The sequence below is a fragment of the Helicoverpa armigera genome, chromosome 13 (genome assembly GCF_030705265.1).
Source record: "Helicoverpa armigera isolate CAAS_96S chromosome 13, ASM3070526v1, whole genome shotgun sequence".
NCBI lineage: Eukaryota > Metazoa > Arthropoda > Insecta > Lepidoptera > Noctuidae > Helicoverpa > Helicoverpa armigera.
The window spans coordinates 12489483-12508843 of NC_087132.1; the positions used below are offsets into that span (position 1 = coordinate 12489483).

Consider the following 19361-nt stretch of genomic DNA (forward strand, 5'->3'; position numbering starts at 1 on the left):
CTAGTTCGTAGACTTCTAAAACAAGTGGTTTTTGGAAATTCTGTGACCCGTTGTCACGATAACTCAAATTATGTATGGGTTCATATGAAAAATGTAAAAAGTGTGTGTTTGTATGTCTGAAGGATGTAGGAACTAGATCATAATAGCGAAGTGTGACCTGACGACGAGCGTGGAGTACGAACGTTTGCGTTGTACGCGAACAACAACTAGCAACATCACATATATACATAAGGCACTAAATAAACAATTCCTTATTTATATTACTAGGTATATTACATAAACTTACAAAGTAATCAATGCGACAACTGTATGCGTTATTCTGTTTGCTAGAGAATCGACTATTGTACATATAAATGGGCACTTGAGTGGCCTGTAAAATTTCATATTTTAGATATGCTAAATTATTCAAATGTTATATCGGAATATATAAAAAAAAAACTACATTTTAAGGAGGATAAGAGATATTGAACACAGAACTCGGAAGTAATTTCTAGCACTAGAAGAGGTACGAAGGAGTATAACAATATAACGACACAGACAACAACAAATCAACAACCTGTAGTACGTACTACACAATATATATATAACTACACACTACGCTACATACACAACTATTTACAAATTAAGCAGATAACTGTCATATTAGTGTTACAATAACGTCACTATTTCGTTGATCATTGGGTTGCGTTAGCGGCAAGACACTTATTATAGAATAAACATAATCTACCACTAATTATAACTCAGATACAAAATGTTATCAATGCAGTCAAATGCTGGTTTAGGGACACTTATTGCTCACGATGTAATAAATCAAGTACTTTGGTAGACTCCCCAGTATGACAAATTAGTTGTAAGTACGTATTTTTTGGTAATTTTGGTGTAAACTCATCTTACCATACAGTCTAAGAGACAGACTTTATATAGACAAGTGACTAGTTCAGTTCTACCATGATGGGGTTTAAGTAATTGATTGTATAACACCGTGTAAGCGTCCCTGGCAGCAGTTTACTTTAAACTATTTATATTTAATATTATATTTAGTGTACTTACTTAGTAGCCGCCATGTTTATGTAGGTACCGAGTACATTACAAGTAGCTCCGACTGTATTTACATACAACTACGTATCACATACATGTATATTATGCTCTCTACTTCAACTTGTAGAATATAATATTTAGCATACACATATTACTTAAAATATAATGCTATTCTATTTTGTATGTCATGCTAACACGAGGTTGACAAGGTTTTCTACCAGCACACTTTAGAAATACATATTATGCAGAACAGACCTTATAATATGACATAGTCTCATTTAAATTTATGTTAACTGTAAAATTAAGATATAAATGCTTGTATAAATTTATCACGACTGCTAATCAAAATACACTACACAATTTATTCAATACATAATGAATACATACATAATAATATGAACATTTTAGAGGTGTAACAAGTTTTATATTATCTACAATAATCTACATGCTTGCATAGAGAACCGGATGGGTGAGATTTGAGCTCACGACCGACACAAGTCATTAGTCATATCAACAGTATCCTTGTATCAATGTTATATAAGTATATTTTTGTCATCATATGGTGTTTGTTGACAATACACGAGGTATTAGCGAGGCTGAGCCAGAACTCGGGTGAATAGTCGAACAACAGGGATGTAATAGTATGTGCTACTGACACTACTCCCTGGGGCCCGATTCTCCTAATTTTATTTAAGCGACATACAATTCAGATCCAAATGAGATCCAATCTCGACTCAAATACGATTGAAGCGTATGTGACATTCCGCTATTTTTTCTTTTAAATAAACGTTCTTATCCGTTTCGGTGATTCAATAATGAATCATATTGTCTGCAAATGATTTACGATTGCAACATGATTGTAGAGCAGACTACCCTATAATAGACCAAATGGCAGAACAATTGCAAACCAATCTATTGGTCTTATATTAGTAGCAGAATGCACGCTACGGATAAATCTGCTATTGCGATTCAATTGTTATTCAATTTTGTCATTATTAACTAAGCAGAATCGGGCCCCTGAGATACTGATCACGTTTGGATGATCATGATTCAACGTACGGCTATAACCAGCACTAGATTGCCTGCTACCATTGTGTAAACCATACTGATGGCCTGTGTAGAGATACGAATTTCAAAATTCTGTCTCTAGTTAGCAAATCACAGGATAGATACTGGGAATAGACGTAAGATTGTAAATATCGTGAGCCGAGGAACAAGTGAAGTGCTTCGAGCACACTCGCGCGTTAATTGTACTACGTCATATTTATTACTGGTTTATGAACACTTTAGATAACATATTTACAACATTTTCCGGAATTGTCGAGTAATTTCTTAAGTGTTTGAGACTTGTTTACGTTTTATATTTACGATATAATAACTTATATATAAAGAGATTCGACGCACAGCGCCTAATTTTGGATTTCACGCACTGTCACAGTTTAGCGGTGAATAAGAAAATTTACAAAATTAAATACCTTTCTTTGGTATATTTATGTTAAGTTAAAGACATTTTACATATTTTTTGTGCATAAATTACGTTTATGTTGTAGTTAGTGGTGACAGTGGCGCGAACATTTTTAAAATTCTTACTAACGAAATTAAGTCTGATGAAAAGTTCTAACATTCATCAGTAAACCGACTAGAACCTAAATGTTCTGCGATCGCAACAATCGACTGATTATTGCTTAATATACATATACGTTAGTTAGTTGTATTGGTAAGATAATTGTTTACATATGTAAAAAACTCACGTCAAATTACCTTTCAGAAGTCCTACGCTGGATAGGGAGTTTTGTGCATTGTGACTGTTGGCACTATCAGGCAACTTGGCGTTCAACGTGAGTAGTGGGTCGGCTGCAAATCTGGAGCGGTTCATATGACGAGCAGTTCGTCCATGAGGTATTCAGAGTTGTTCCGTATGAGGTCCTGCAGCTGTGCCGCCGCGTTGTTGAGTGCTTCTAGTTCCGGCGCCAGGCGCGTGCAGATGTCCTGTGGTGGTTCCCCCGCGAGGCTGGCGGCCAGCGTGGCGCCCATCTCCGGCAGGCGGTAGCGCGTGAACGGCACCACCGTCGGCAATACCTCCGTCTCCTGCCCCAGCCCCGACACACTGCAGGACCAGGCGGCATATTATTACTAATATACATATATCATTCAAAACATTTATATAAATAGACGAAGACAACTTTTTCATCCAAAACATTTTACCCTATATTATAAATAGTAGATACTAAAAAACATAACTAGTGCCTACAAAAAATATTTCACTGTAAGAGAAGCTACACTATGTACACTGAACATGAGCCATATTTTATCCGAGTACGAAGTTTCCCTGAGACAAAAAAAATAATAAATCATGGTATAGTTACGTGGCGATGAAGAGCTTGTGGTAGTCGTTGTGCATCCTGGGGTTCTCGGCGATGATGCTGAGCAGGCTCGCCACCAGCGCGTCGCCGAACTGCGGCTCGCGGTACACCGCCACGCGGCCCAGCAGCGGCGCTGCCACTATACACACACAACACATATTATTAGTATGCTACTGGTCTCTTTGACTTTACTCATTCAATATAAAAACGTGTGACTTTCTGGAAGGAATTAGAATCGAAGTTGCAAAATGATTAGTTACAAGTGAACTAACGAGACGTTTGGGATCTTTGAGAATCTGATAACAATTTTTGGTATTAAAAAGAAATTTCGGGTCCAAAGAAGGCGTGTAGAAACGCAGACAGTAACGTTATACGAACCCATATCGCGATCGAAGTCGAGCGGAATTTGCTCCATATTCAGATAGTCTGGTGTCAACAGTCGTTGAATTTATTAGGCTTGTGTTTAAACACCACCCAAAAAAGTACCTATTTTACTACCAAAAAAATTCTAAACGGTTACCAAAATGGATAAATGGTCACCAAATAACGTTTCCAAATATATTATTAAATGAAACCATTTTTTCGTATTATTGACTACTAAAAAAATATATGAACGCCTTTAAAATACACTTAAGACCAAATATTATATATTGTCACTACTTAGATGTTACCAATTATGTAATATCATGACTCCCAATTTGGTCATTTTTGTTAGACTAAAAAAGCTAACGATCGCTAGAATATTTCCCAAATACCAATTAATATACTAGGGTTCCCAAACGTACGTCGCTTATTTATTGTTATATGAATTTGTGTGTAACTCAGTGCGTTTAAACTGTAAGCACGCAACATGCAGCAAGCATGGCTTCTGTCACGGCTCCGGCGCTGCGTGGCTCCGGCGGTCCCATGCGAGCTTATCGTCGCAGATGGTTTTCACGCTCACCACCGCAGCTTCGGCTTGCGCCTCAGCCGCGGCGGCGAGCGTTAAAACTACCTGCGCCTCAGCTCGCAGGCCGCCTCGCCCCTCTGCGCCTACGCGGTTTTGAATTGCACTCTAGGGGTAGGGCAGACAAGACTACGTGGAGTTGGTTTTGCAGCGATTCGTTTTCGTCACTAACTTTGTTTTTTGGTAGTAATATTAATCTTTTAGTTGGGTAGAATTTGGTGACCATTAATCCATTTTGGGAACCAAAAATAATATTTGTGCGAGATTTGCGATTTTTCTGATGTTATTTTATTTTTTTTTGGATCATAATATTATATACTTTAGTGCCCTTTTAATAAAGTCAATTTATTTTTTTTGGAGTTGTTTATTTTATTTGGTGCCTCAGCTTAGAGTCTTAAAAATATTTTTGGTGACCGCCTAAATTATACCCAATTTATTACATAGATACGAAGATATTTAACAATTAGTAACTGGTGTGACCTTTGATACTTAATTCCCATCCAGTGTTGAATTACTTCACCGGACTGGGTCCTAGGCTGGCACTCGGTACTCACGCTTGGGTCCGACGTCGTGGTCCTGCAGCGGCTTGCGCATGAGGTCTATGGCGGGCGTCTGCAGCAGCAGCAGGCGCAGCCCCGGCCGCGACAGCGTCTGCCGCGCCCACGTGCTCGGCGCCGGCGCAGACAGCGCCACCACCTCCGCAGAGTACATGTCGAACACCTGCCGACACATGCCACGTCACACCCGCTCATGCTGTAGCCGAACAAACTGACACCACACATTGCCGTGGCAATTAAGTCAGCTACAACTAGGCAGTTAGGCAAGTAACAAGTAGGTAGGTAGGTAGGTACCCGCAGGACTATGTCACCTAACAACACAATCTGTCGCGCACCGACAGTAACATCCCCTACAGTAGGCCATCAAAATATCATATCATACGAATCATACGAATAAATAAACCAATGCGGAAACCAAACAAATATCAGTGTCCTCTTTGAACACTCAAAACTTAAGGAAAGACAAAACATATTTGGGGGATTTCATGGAAACTATAATATGCACCTAATTATAATAACAGGATACAAAGATTTTTATCTACATCAAAATTTTGGAATCAGCCGTGTCAAAAAGATCATGTCGTACCTACCTACATAATTCCTTTTTTAGTATATAGGTGCACAGACCTAAAACAGTCCGGTGTAAAATACTCATGACCTCTACAAGGTTCAAGGCCTACAAACCGGTGCAGTTTACAAATCAAAAGTTGGCCCATGTCGGTCATCCTGCATTTGTATTGTAAAGATTGCGCTGCGGGATACGATCAAAGCAAAAACATAATAAACTGTTAAAGATCAAAATAATGGAATACAATTTCTCTTGTTGATATAAAGGAAATTACCTAACAGGTTATTTTTTACTTTATTTGATTGTATTATTTTAATCGTTCAGAAAAACCCGATACCTAATAATCTGAAGATCGCTGAGGATTTAAAGAATCTTCATTTAGAGTATTTTCCTTCCTCTCGTTTTTTCGATCGAATAGCGAACGCAAAAAAACTACGAATCCTCATGTTAAATCGACATAAATACTTAAATTAAATCTGATACCATATCCGACGACAGGCAGTCTCATTGTAGATTTGGTAAATGTGCTAACTTTGAGCTATTTCATTTTTGAATATCTGTCACCACGGATGTGGCCACCTACACAAACTCTAAACTGTTATCGTCAGAATATGCCCAATTATTTTACAGAATAGCATTTGCGTTATTTTCCAACACTATCAAGATAATGTTATTAATACCGTCATCACACATGGAACATTCCTAATCTGTAGATATTATGGTCAATTATTTAGGACTCCTTTAGGCAAACTAATCAACGGTCGGTTATCGGCATAGCGTAGGAGTAATCAATCTTATTTTAGATAAACATAATTGATATTTTTATTACACATGAATGACATTACACATGTAGATCGCGCGTGCATAATATTACTGTGCTGTTCAGTATACATGTACAGGTTGTTAATTTTTGTATGGATGACAATTCACAGCAAAAACAAAACATTTTAGGGATTTTTAATAACATTTGTTCCTTATTCGGTATTTTAGTTGAGTAATAAACAAAACAAACATTATTTTCTACGAAAACCATATCATACAAACGAAATTGTATAAAATATGTTCTGTTATCCATAATATCCATTGGGCTGTACTGTAGTAAAAGAGCCGAAGGAGTGGACTTATCGAGAGTGGACTTAAATAAAAGGAAAAGACGTGCATACACCACAAGAGACTTTGATTTAATTTCATAGTTAAATAATAACAAGTTTTAAAATAATACTGTGAAAGATTCGAATGTCCGTAATGTTACAATCGTTGCAGTTTGAAACTGGAGCTACTTAGTTTAGGAGGGCTTTAGAAGAGGTTCGTTTCAGTACAACGCAAGAAAAGTGTAGTACTGTGCAGTCAAGTGGATGATTCCGTCGCACGCGCACGTGATTGACAGGTGCCGAGCAATTATCTCAATTGATTACTATTGACCAATCTTCTGAATTACAGCTTATTATAATTGCGTTGAAAATGCTGATAACATAATTGCTATGAATATGCCAATAAGTTTACTGGGCAAATTGTTCATTTCAAAAATATCTACATTTTTTTTACGATAACATAATGTAGCTAGTACCTAAACTGACACTCATAAAAAATATTGATTAACATTATTTTTTCCAGAGGTAATGCATTTTGTTATGCTAATTTTCTTTAACAACATACTTTACCCGATAATGTAGGATCGAAGATCATGTTTCTAATAAATACTACACATACAAATAAGGGAGCATATAGAAATGGAACTGTTTCTTCGGGTGGAATGCGTCTACACGCCGCATGTAGCTGGAGCAAGTTAACATGTGCCAGTGACAAGTGACGAGCACGCGGGTGGGTATTTTGCTTTGGTACATGAGCGAGTCGCTGGATTGTAACCTACGCATGTGCCTCTGCCGTGTAGATGCATCTTTGTTGCAACTGTTCTGAACTGTAATAACCGTAAGAAAAATAGATTTTTTCCATAATGAATATGCATGTTACCCGTGCTCCGGTGGCGGCCCGCACGAGGTCAGCCAGCGCCTTCACGAGCGCGGTGCCCGACTCGCCCTCGCGCGCGTACACCAGCAGCACGTCGCCGCCCGCCCCGCCCGGCGGCGCCGGCGCCGGGGCCGACCTGCAACACCACACAAGAACATGTAGCTCATCACTTACACACGACAAAACACTTTCAAAAGCAACAACTATGAACCTTGTCTTCAGCAAGATCCCACGCTTTACCTTAACCTAATAGATCTCTTTCTTGACATATCAATCAACAAATGACCCCTCCCGCTGTGAGTTAGCAGCGAGGGAGTGTCAGATTTGTACTGACTAAAAATCGCTCGTGTTCCTTCGTAGGCCTTTTACTTATGTACCAGGTCCACGGTAACTCTTTCGAACAATCTCGCATCCCCGACAGGTTCTTGGCAGAACTGCCATGGACAATATAATGCTTTACGACAGAAACCTGTAAGTAACTTAAGCCCAGATATTTTTTTTTTTTAATTTAATTGGGACAAATTGCATCGCAATTGCGCATGTTTTAGTTAAATTGAAAAAACTTTGAATGACATAGCATGTTTAAACATTTTTTCGCCAAGATTATGCTTTCAGTTCAAAGTAGGCCGCTTCTACTAGTAAAACAAGAACATAAAAGATACTCATGCAAGCAAAGCATAAAACGTAAACATGTAAAAACTAAATACATGTCGTCAATCGACCATATCACTGGCGATAATAAAGATAACAACAAAGGATTGCTTTAATTGCACTACTAATACAAGCGGTGATCTCGGACAATGGAGAACATCAAGCGACCACATACAAGGCACGGCTAGACAGGGACGCTCCTTATTAGGGTTAATGTTGGCTATGGAAGAAAGGCTGCTCAGGTCATACGTGTGTCTATGCAAGCAAATAAAACTATACTACTCATAGTTCGAGTACATCTGAGTGTCTTACAATTGATTCTATTTGCACCCTTACCGTTGACAGCTCTTAAAGGCGACGACCGGCGCCTTTGTTCTATTTCATATTGACTCAAAATATTTACTGAACCTTGGTGACCAATTAACGTGCTAACGTTAATTACGAGAATTGTACAGAACATATGAAGGCATACTTGTTAAAATATATTGATTGTTTGCATGTACGTGAACTGTGGTGCTGCACAAGTTGACGAAGACGAGCTAAGGTGACTCGGTATAACGTACAGGACTGACTGGCAAACAACCATTTGTTTTCAATAAAGAATAATAAAAAGTAGGAAAACTAAAGGAACTAAAACAAACTTACTGAATTGCCAGTCATCACCACACATCAATAAAAAGGCATAATTTTGCTTAATATGTGCCTTGCGTATAATGCAACTCCGATCTGATTGGTGCTTAATACTTGTAGCTTGCATAATGAGCTAGTAGAACCACTTCAACAGTTGAACACAAATTCAAGTTTTCTGTATTAGGTATTTATTTGTGCCAACAACTTTGGACATTATAATTTGCAACGCGATATGAAACAAGACATGTTTAAAGGTAAAGAGCTCGAAGTTCTCAAAAGAGTGATACATATACAAAATTATTATGTATTAAAACAAGATATTTGTTAATGTTATAGAACCGTAATCAGACTGATAGATTGGATACTCTAGTGGGATCCACAATATTTATACTTGAGAAGTTTTGAAGGTAAGTGATCTAGGACCCTAATCTAATGTGCCAATGGCAAAGGAAAATGGTGTCAATACCAATTCGCTACGTATAATGAATTTAAATTCATCTATACCTCAGAGGTATCCCTAAAAGCAATATGGACAATTCAAGTTCCACAGTTAACTTGGTAATCTTATATTAGGAATATTATGTAGATTTGAACTTCAAAATGCATGATACGTATGCGTCACTTTTACGATTGTGACAAACAACAATTTTGATAGCTTTTTTATAGCGTATTGATCAATTGGCATGCAAGTGGCGGCCTACACTCGCCTAATCCAGCGCCAGCCTACAAGAGCAAGCGTGCCCTGACCACTCGAGTACACATTGTCTGTGTTCTAAGCGTTATTTATAACTAGCTTAGTAAGAATGGCATCATCTACATACAGGATATCTAGCTAATATTGAAATATTTTTTCAAATTGGTCCAGCAGTTCTTGAGACGAGATATCAGCATACGCTCAAATATTTCGTACAATAGGTAGGTACACTTATCGTAAGTTCGGTAGTGGGGATTAAAAAAAATCCAATCTTTGTATTGAGTCATAATTGTTGTTTATGCATTAAATTATTATTTATGCGGACAACATGATTTCTTTGTCGAAGGAATAACAAAACCGTCGACTGATACGCCCAATAGGTACCTATCTGTTTTATTTTCAGTCACATAAGTAGCTGCTTTGTATGTAGGCTATCAAAGTTACCTGCCTTTTCACAACGACCACCAAAACTAAGCGAGGTTGACTTTCCGCTCCCTACGTCAACAAGCACTCCATTGCATTTAAATTGTAGATTTTCAAAAGATAATAATAGATATGTTAAATTAATTTTCAACACAAAATATCCTCTTTCCTCTTATGCAAGACGTTAAAGATTCCTATGCGTGCAGTGCATCAATCGGTCCAAAATGTGACGTCAAGTCGTAAAATATAGATTCCTCGAGCACAGGGGCGTGCGAAAAAAGTCCAAAAAACTGCTAATGCAAATTTAAGTCGCTCAGGCGGAAAATCCTTGAAACTAATAAGAATTGACGATAACTCTAAAACCATGTTTGGAACCGACCTTGCGGAGTGTACTGGAATATTTCTCGTGTGTCCCTAAAAATCATGAACCTAAATTTCACTATAGACCGTCACTTATAGATCACCTAGTACGAAATAAATGTTGTAAACATCGACTAAACAAACACTTAAGGCAAACCACAAAACATCCATCAAAAACATTATAAAATGTTACCTTATCCAACATTTTTTCAAGTGTTTATCCTGGCCAGCGTTTAATAGAAACACATTGATTAACCAATAGCAAAAAAATACCACAAAATAGGAGGAAACTAGATATTTTTCCTTAAAGATAACATTAACCTTAGACCTTTTGTTTCCGAAAGATAATACAGTTAACAAGTCAAGTTGTTTTTAACTGAAAAGCATTCAATACCTAGGACAGCGTATCGGTGAATCATTGCTACGATAGTGTCAAGTAGCAGGACAAATGGACCAAATAGTTTTTTCTATGTACCATTTCAAGATAGACTTTAAACTTGGGTACCCAATATTGCAGTAACAAAAGATTTTCTGCTGTTAGGAGACTTATTAGATCGATAAGCATGTTTTCCATAAAACAGCCCCCAACTTGTTTTTGTTTTTTCAGTTTGTTAGTTGAGATGTTTCATGTAAAATTAAAATCCTAGTGAATAACAGTATCGAGTCTTGGTGGCGGGTTGATGTCCTGCGTGAGGTTCATCGATAAAGCGCCGCTATAGCTACGCTCCGTTGACGCACACGATATAAATTACGTTCTCATCTGTTTAATTCACAAATACTGAATCGTCAACAACAGCCGACAGATAAAATTAACTACATACATTAATTTTAGCGAGGGTTGGAGGAGTTCTCAATAATAAATTATAATAGAGGTCATTGCAACAAAATTAAGAACAAATAAAGTAAGTTTACGGTACACGTCTTATACAACTTTATTAAGTTTGTTGTTATGTATGAAGAATATTATTTACATTACTATTGGGAGCTATTTACAGTACTATTAGACCGTTACGATGTCCCAGGCGTTCAAGTTTCAGAGTTATTCACTATTCAATCAAGTATTACGCCCCCAAAAACAAGACTAGCGCATGCGCATATAATCACATGGTAAAGATAACAGTGTCACACAAGTCAATCAACAATATACGTCAATAAATAATTTCTTCTCAAATTATTGATAACACGCGTTAGGCCGAGAATATGAGTAGCCACAAACATGATTGTTTTTGGCAATGTCACTTAAAGCTGCAACTGACGTAAGTTTTGCAACGGTTAAGTCATTAAATACCGTTCTATCCTATACTAGTATTATAAGGAGGTAAAATTTGTAAGTTTGCCAAAAATAAGAACAAACTTCGGCAAGAAAAATGTAACTTTTGAAGGAGTACAGTCCTACAACAAAATTCCTACTAATATAAAGAGGTTGCCGTCATTTAATGCATTCAAGAATCAGCTGGCCCAACATTTAATAAAGAACAGCAAAGCATTTGACCAAATTATTTGAATGTCTTGAATGAATGCAACACTCAATAGGCAATTAAGTATAGACGAACTCGATGTTTTATATTAGATACAAGTTGTTTATTGTTCTCATGTAAGTGACTGTCTTTTTTGAAAATAGATATCTAAGTTAGTATGAAGAAGGTAATCTTTGGGGTATTTCGTTTTTTTTTTAACTGATAGATAGCTTCAATATTCCTGAGTGCCATAGGCTATATTTTATCCCCGTACTGGTGAAAACCCGCGGGGAAACGGCTAGTTTAAAATAAAACATTAAAGAGAGACACGTAAATTAGAGTAGTGGTTTAATAGTTGGGGACTCACGTGGGCCAGAGCTTGATGATGCCGTCCATGAGCTGCTTGTAGTCGATGCGGCGGAACAGCAGCAGGCCGGCCAGCAGCGCGGCGGCCAGCAGCAGCGCGCCGCCCACCAGCCACCACGCCAGCGAGCTGCGCGCCTCCAGCCGCGGCGCAGACACCATCTTGTGACCTGTACGACGTCACCATCTCATACAGAACTATCTCACCTCATCACAATACCTACTTATACAGCTAGAAAGATAATAGAAAATACTTCTAGATGACTCTGTTATGCATAATTGGGAACATCCCAAGATAAAGATGGGATAATTCATAGTTCATATCTCAACTGGAATAACCGAAATCTTGGGCGGTCCGAGAAGGTCAAAAACAATAAAATTATTACCAACGTGATTGATAAGGTATCAAAAAGTGCGGTATTCTGTTATACTACGTAGTGCAGAAATGCTAAATGGTTTAATCATTATAATTGGAAGGCAAACTAAAAACATTCAAAGCAAAGGACTTTAATTCAAACGGATTTGGAAAGCAATAAAAGTATTGAATATTGAGTAGTGAGATAGGTGCACAAAGCCTAGCAATCCCAACTCAGAACCATGAAACAAAAATCATAATGTAACATAAATACAATAATTGCCATGGAACAAAATATAGTAATAACTTAAACTACTACTTTCGCTAAATACTACAATACTTGCAATATACTCATTCCAAGTATAGTCATGGAAAAAAAATACCTCAAAGGGACCACTTTCAGGACAAGCAGTGCCTTCCTTGTTCACTGGCATACTAAAAGAAGGCATTTCTCAGTAAGTATTCTATATCATCCATAAAGAACCATCTTATAAAACTGCTACGGATCTATAAACTTCGTTAGTAATAAACAAGAATATCGTAGTTTCATCCGAAAGACTTGCACTGCTGGACAAAGGCCTCCCTCAAGGTTCGCTCCTTATAGCCGTTTTTAACGGCATCCACTTGCTTTCCGGGCGACTAGGCCAGGTTGTCCGTCCATATAAGGTTTTCTTCAAAATTACTCACACTAATTAAAGGTAGAATGGATCGTGTGACTATTGACGCTTCGCGGTAAGCACGAGATAGACCCGTGGTACCGAATGTCACGTAAGAGCATGGTACAGATACAAGTACTCACAGAAAATGAAAGTGACGAATTTGAACTTGTTGAAGACGCCGGAGGTCCAGGGCCCGCCGTGCGTGAGCTTGGCCTGGTAGCAGCCGTACTCCGGCGCCAGCGTGCAGTACAGGTGGCGATCTTCCTGCACGCTGCAGTTGCTCGTCACGTCGTGCAGCTCCCCCAGTTCCTACCACACATACAACCAAATTTTATTCTAACTAGCTGTTTCTCAAGGTTTCACCCACATCCCAAGAAGACTACTACAACTGCCTTCGAAATGCCCTGACCTTACAGCTCTATCCTGCGATTTTCACACTACCTATAAAGTTGATACCATGTATTTTATCAGTCCAATATTACACTGTACAAAATCATTCATTTTTCTAAGTGCACACAAAGCACAGATATTTAAAGTAATTTATTTGCATGGAACAACATCCATCATCCTCCTGCCCTTATCCCAATTTTATTTGGGGTTGGTGCAGCATGTTTTTCATTCCATACTCTTCTATCTGCCGTCATCTCACAAGTAACATTCTTTCTTACCGTATCTACTTTCACAAAATCCATCCATCGTTTCTTTGGTCATGATATGAACAATCTAATTATGTCAATTAAAATATCTTAGGATGTAACATAAAATTACCTTTGTATCATTGTTGTACCTTTGGATTATCACAGTGTAATCTACTGGAGGAATACTCAGGATCCAATCCAGAGTGACGTATTCACTGCAAGGCAAACAAGCTGGTTTAGTAATTATCCTTGCCACATTATACTAGCAAAAGTTACTCTATCTGCCTCTCACTTTGAAATTACTGAATTGATTTAAATTAAATTTGGTACACACTCTTGAATTTTGGGAGAAAAGGGATGGCATAGCAATCAATAAATATAATATATTATGTATATAAAATTTGTTTTCTCACTAAGTAATAATACATAAAGAGAGCTTAAAGGATACAAATGACTTGAAGGAACCATTTTATGAAGGGATTTCAGGAAGGGATTTTTTGATATAATGTCTCCTTTAAATGAAATTGTGATAGCGAGTGGGGAGTGTGACATCTCAGCCTCTACACTCTACAGAGAGTACCATGACTGAGGAGATTTCAGGTCAATTGATAATATTAATGCATTCACAAGGGTCCTTGTATAAAAAATAAGAGAGTTAACATACTCATGGTTGACAAAGTTGACGTTAGCATTGGCTGCAAAGACATGGTCCCAAGTGATGTTGCTGTCAATATTGAAGAAAAAGTCGTCTGGACTTCCACTGTCTGAATCAACTTTCAGGATACTCTTCACTTGATAGCAGCTTTTGAAAATTAAATCAAAGTCTGTGGACAGGCATACCTGCGGGGAGATTAACATCATGATTATAAAAAAAATATATTATTCTGCTACTACTATACTATGCATTTCTGTGCTATGTTCTGGTGATTCTCATCCCCCCGAGCACCCGCATTTTGGCGGCCTACTTTCTTTACATAATTTGCGTTAATCTCATTTTGTTTCCATGGGTTCAGCATTTATCAAAAATTCCGAAAAACTATTTGAATAATTTTCGAAGTCTAAATACTAATGATTTTCATTGTATATTTAATGTCAACGGTACATTCAGTATACTCACACGGGTACAGTTAGGCATATCAGCAGGCTTTAAATCTAGCGTACTGATGGAGTGCTGCGGCCCAGGCTTTCTCATTGCGTTTTTTTCTTGACAGGTTTTATTGCTTTTATTATAGTTGAGATCAATCTGCCACTCGGTCCACTCGCCGTCCTTCGTTTTGCAGAGTTCTGCAGTGTACCGACCCACCACTTTAGGCAACGACGTCGACGGGGTGAACGTCATGGTAGCATCAACAGAACCATCATCACTACACCTGTATCCCACTCTAGCCGATTCGGCCCTTGTTTGGAATAACAGAAACACTAAATACACAGCGAACAACATTGCAAGCGTTTCTTGCAAAATTATGTAAATTATAACTTCATGTCAAGGGCTGTAATGAACTTAGAACGTTATCAATGTTCACCGCAAATAGCCCGAAAAGTTAACAAGAACGAGCTAAGAAATAATCAAAGTATTGACGTTATTAAACTTTGTTATTATACCATGAAAACAACAGTTCACTGTGCACACACGTCAAGAACTACGATGTACGCCATTTTCAATACAGCAGACCACAGATAAATACAGGAAAGAGTTACCACAGACAATTACAGATAATCTTAACAAACAAAACCCAAAGATAATCGTTCTATTGTACATATTGTGCAAAACGTTTGACGATTTTTATAAAACGACTAGTTTTTTTTGCACAATAATATTGCATGATTCCTTAAATGCACTGAATCGGAAGAACTCCAAAAATCTCTGACGATTGCGGCTAACATCATAAGAGGTTCCCATGACTTCGATTTGTTCGGCAGGTGGCGGCCGTTGTATGTCAATAGTTTATAATATCTACATCAGTAATTTATAATCGAAGGTGGAAGAGCTCGTGGCTAAGACTAATCCGATTAAGCAAAGCTTGAGTCAGTTCGAGAATGGGTGACCATCTTGTCATGACGAGTTCTTCCATGTTTCAGAAGGCTGTCATTTCACGTCTGTGGCAGTCCTTACTACGGGCAATCTGACATTCAGTCTTTCCAAGGGGTTTTGGGTTGTCTGGGTAGCTAGGTTGAGGTCAAACAAGCAGTGGCTGAAACGCTGGTATTCAGCTGCATCTGGGTTAGACTGGAAGCCAACCCCAATATAGTTGGGAAAAGGGTACGGAGATGATGAATAGTTGATATAAATTAAACTAAATAATTAAAATAAATCGAAAAACAGTAGTTTTAAAATAAAAGTAACATTTACTCATAATATTATCTATTAAACTGATTGCATTCGTTTTCTAACGCTTAATATAGGAATAATAACTTAAAATCACAAGACAAACAGAGGTGCTGAAATATTCATATTCCAATCTGCTGCGCCAGAACCGCATAGAGGGCCAGCGAGGTGAGGCCGAGCGCGGCGGCGTGCAGCGCGCGCAGCGCCAGCAGCGCCCAGGGGCTGAGCGCCAGCAGCGCGGCGGCGGCGTCCTCCAGCAGGCCGCGGTAGGGCGACAGCGCCAGCAGCGCCAGCACGAGCGGCGCGTGGCGGCGCGGCAGGTCGCTGCGCGTGCTGAGCCACACGAGCGCGGCGGAGGCGGCGGTGTGCAGCAGCGCCACGTTGGACTCGGCGCAGGCGCGCACGTAGCGCCACGAGAACTCCGAGCCGCGCGCGCCCACCCACAGCATCACGCTGCGCGTCACCACCACCTGCAATGCCAGCCCACATGGAAATCAATTAGGTTATTAGATTAGCACTTTTTCTGGGAATATTATCTCCAAAATAGCGCATATAGAGGTAGACATAGTGTTACGGGCAACGTGTGATTGACTGGGCATTATTAATAAAGACCAGCCATTATTAATAGTGCCCACTGCCCAGACTTATCAAATTTCCCGTAACATAATTATACATGACATAGATAGAGATCAGGCTTTGTCACTGGGACTTCTTTAGTAGTGGGGACTTGGTGCAACAAACCTGTTTTAAGTACACTACATTAAATTTTTGTCTACATAAAGTGCAAAGTATTTTTTTGCTTTATGAAGGCTGTTAGTGTCAAAGCAATAAATTTCATCAAAAACCTCTTTGTCCGTTTGCACGTGAAGAATAAACATACAGAATAACTAATATGATAAAATCCAGAAAATTCTTTAATTTTTTATAGCTTTTCAGGCATTTGTTATAAGCAGTAGATTGGTAATTTATCCTATGTATTCTTATGTAATAAAGTGGAAACATTTTTTGAATTATATGCCTGCAAAGCGACTGAACTAAGGTCAAAAATTCATTCACAGTTGGAAAGCTACACTTAGCAGTTGTTGTGGTAAGCGGGAGACTAGACTGACTAGACTGTCGTGGTAACTAGAAAATCTAAGATAATCTAATCAACTAGAAGGTACTATACCTCTGCACTTGCCCATCCTATAGCAGATGTGAGGATCTTTGCATGGCCTTTTCCAGGCACTGAATTCAGGGCAAAGTAAATTCCCAGAAGGTCTGCAAAGTCTACTGTAGCTTTCAAAATTTCCTGAAATCATAATAGGGTTTTCATTAGTGACTTAAATATCCAACAGTCCCATTGACTTATGAGAGTATTAAATGTTATTTAAGGTATACATTGTTCCCCAGCGGGGCCCAGCAGGGCCAAGGCCTGCCGGGGCTGCGGGTTGTTCGAAAGAGATACCGCGGCCCTGGTACATAAAAGGCCTATGACGGAACACGACGATTTTAGTCAGTAAGAGTCTGACACTCCCTCACCGCTGCTAACCCACAGCGGGAGGGGTCATTTGATGATTTTACGTCGATAAAAAAAAAAAAAAGGTATACATTGTTTATACATACATAACAGGTTCTTACTATTGCCTATTGTATATTTATTTGAAACCCAAATCTGGCCAAACACAAGTCATAAGTAGAAGTAGGTAAGTACCCATGTAACGAAAGTTTGCGACTGAAAACTTCTTGATTACTCAAATAAAACTAAATAAACACTGATGGCAGTATTCATTCCTTGACCCGCATTATACTTATAGAGTGTAAAGAATTTCATTGTCATTGACAGGGAACTGCCTTATTTTAAGTATTGTATGTGATGGCAACTTGAACGTCAGATTGAATTAAATTCAGAAAAGGAATTAATTTATAATTTATGAGGAATACATTACCAGAAACACATTGTATTCTCCAGTGATATGATTACTGTCGCTATCGGGGAAGAATGTAGCCAGCAACAGCATCTTGCACAGCTGTGTGAAGATATACAGGCCTCCCGCGTAAACACATTTTGAGAACGTAGCGTATTCCGATCTATAAGTTTAAAAATAATTAAATTATTATACCGTGTAGCGGTGGCAACAAGTAACCTGCAAGAAAGTTACTTACATTCCAGAGAACTTGTATGCCATGTGGTACGGTGCATACACGAGTGCAAGGCAATTTCCAAAGTGGTAGAGCGTCATTGTAAAGTATTTATGTTTAATTTAATTGAGCTCAGTTAATAATTTAATAAGGCATCTGATTCTGATAACAACTCCGTTCGATGACCTATCTGTCGTTTCTGTGTTTCTGTCACTGTCAAATACAATAATCGTAATTCCGTTCCTCTGTTCATATTATAATAAGTAGTAGAATTGTAACTGGGTTCGAAGAAAGCATTGCCAAAAATAAAATCAAAAGATTAATATAGCCTGCCACTCAATAACATTTCTGTTAAAATACAATATTAATATTGTATTGTATTAATATTGATCCCTCAATATTCTTCATGAATCGAGCGTCAAAAGAATCGTCTGTAACGTTTCTTTTCTCCCAATTTCACAGAAATCTGTGAGATGTGATAGGTAATTTGAGTCTTGTGAGTTTGAGACGAATTCTAACCTTAGAATAAAGCTAACAACTATATTTAATTGTAATAACCTTATGCGTAAATGACAATTTAGTTAGTATTCTTCATGCATGCATAAATAATCTGGAGACTCGCAGACTCTCTAATAACATTTTGATATTCTTACGTACGTGAAATGAAATGTCATTTTAACGCGCCAATTTCAGCTTTGACGCGGATCTTGTAAAAAGTGATTAAATTTTACTAATGTGGATTCTCTAACTTTTTAGTTGCACTTTCCAATTGTTATAAATTATTTTTAATATAGTAATGTTATTTTAAATATAAATATAGTTTGTACATTAATTTGGGAGATTTTAAATGTATTGAAAATGTAAGTAGGTACAAAGTACTGCAAGTATTTAAATAATAAATATTTACCACTATGAATTAAAAAAATGTTCACTGCCGGGAAGTTAATCCAGTAATCACACATTTTTGTCAACAAGTGTGTTAAGAATGTTTATGATTTGGTGGTCAAAAGTGGTATGAGAGTAGAAAGAGATGCAAAATAAAGGGGAACCTATAAAAAAAGGGTTGGTTTTTAACCCTTTCGTTTTTTAGCACACGCGCAAAAGGGTAAGGGGTAAGTTGTCCAATGGCAAGGCAGAGTTTGGGAGATTTAAAATTTTATTCGTCCGCAGTAGTCCGGACTGTATTTGGTGGGTGCTCCGGATAACATGTCACTGTAGTTCCCTTCTGGGAGAGCTTCTTACAC

General features: G+C 38.2%; 2 protein-coding genes across 2 annotated transcripts; both read right to left on the reverse strand.

Moving 5' to 3' along the window:
* Positions 1-37: 37 nt before the first annotated feature.
* On the reverse strand, positions 38-15352 carry LOC110379820 (uncharacterized). The gene is made up of 9 exons (XM_021339627.3): positions 14788-15352; positions 14335-14510; positions 13801-13885; positions 13173-13341; positions 12023-12188; positions 7444-7576; positions 4902-5067; positions 3405-3540; positions 38-3145 (listed from the first exon to the last, which is right to left on the reverse strand). The coding sequence occupies exons 1-9, from the start codon at positions 15109-15111 to the stop codon at positions 2911-2913; spliced, it is 1590 nt and encodes a 529-aa protein (XP_021195302.3). The 5' UTR covers positions 15112-15352; the 3' UTR covers positions 38-2910.
* A 644-nt stretch (positions 15353-15996) lies between these two features.
* LOC110379825 (BOS complex subunit TMEM147) lies at positions 15997-18323 on the reverse strand. Its single transcript, XM_021339633.3, has 4 exons — positions 18142-18323; positions 17925-18066; positions 17165-17287; positions 15997-16466 (listed from the first exon to the last, which is right to left on the reverse strand). The coding sequence occupies exons 1-4, from the start codon at positions 18216-18218 to the stop codon at positions 16119-16121; spliced, it is 690 nt and encodes a 229-aa protein (XP_021195308.1). The 5' UTR covers positions 18219-18323; the 3' UTR covers positions 15997-16118.
* Positions 18324-19361: the final 1038 nt, after the last annotated feature.

Coding starts and splice junctions, on each gene's coding strand:
- LOC110379820 (XM_021339627.3), bottom strand. CDS start 15,111: ATGTTGTTCGCTGTGTATTTAGTGTTTCTGTTATTCCAAACAAGGGCC. Junction 13,886..14,334: donor GTCAACTTTGTCAACCATGA/GTATGTTAACTC, acceptor TTTGCCTTGCAG/TGAATACGTCACTCTGGATT. Junction 3,146..3,404: donor CACAAGCTCTTCATCGCCAC/GTAACTATACCA, acceptor CTGGTCCTGCAG/TGTGTCGGGGCTGGGGCAGG.
- LOC110379825 (XM_021339633.3), bottom strand. CDS start 18,218: ATGACGCTCTACCACTTTGGAAATTGCCTTGCACTCGTGTATGCACCG. Junction 17,288..17,924: donor GAGAATACAATGTGTTTCTG/GTAATGTATTCC, acceptor TTATGATTTCAG/GAAATTTTGAAAGCTACAGT. Junction 16,467..17,164: donor TAGGATGGGCAAGTGCAGAG/GTATAGTACCTT, acceptor CTGGCATTGCAG/GTGGTGGTGACGCGCAGCGT.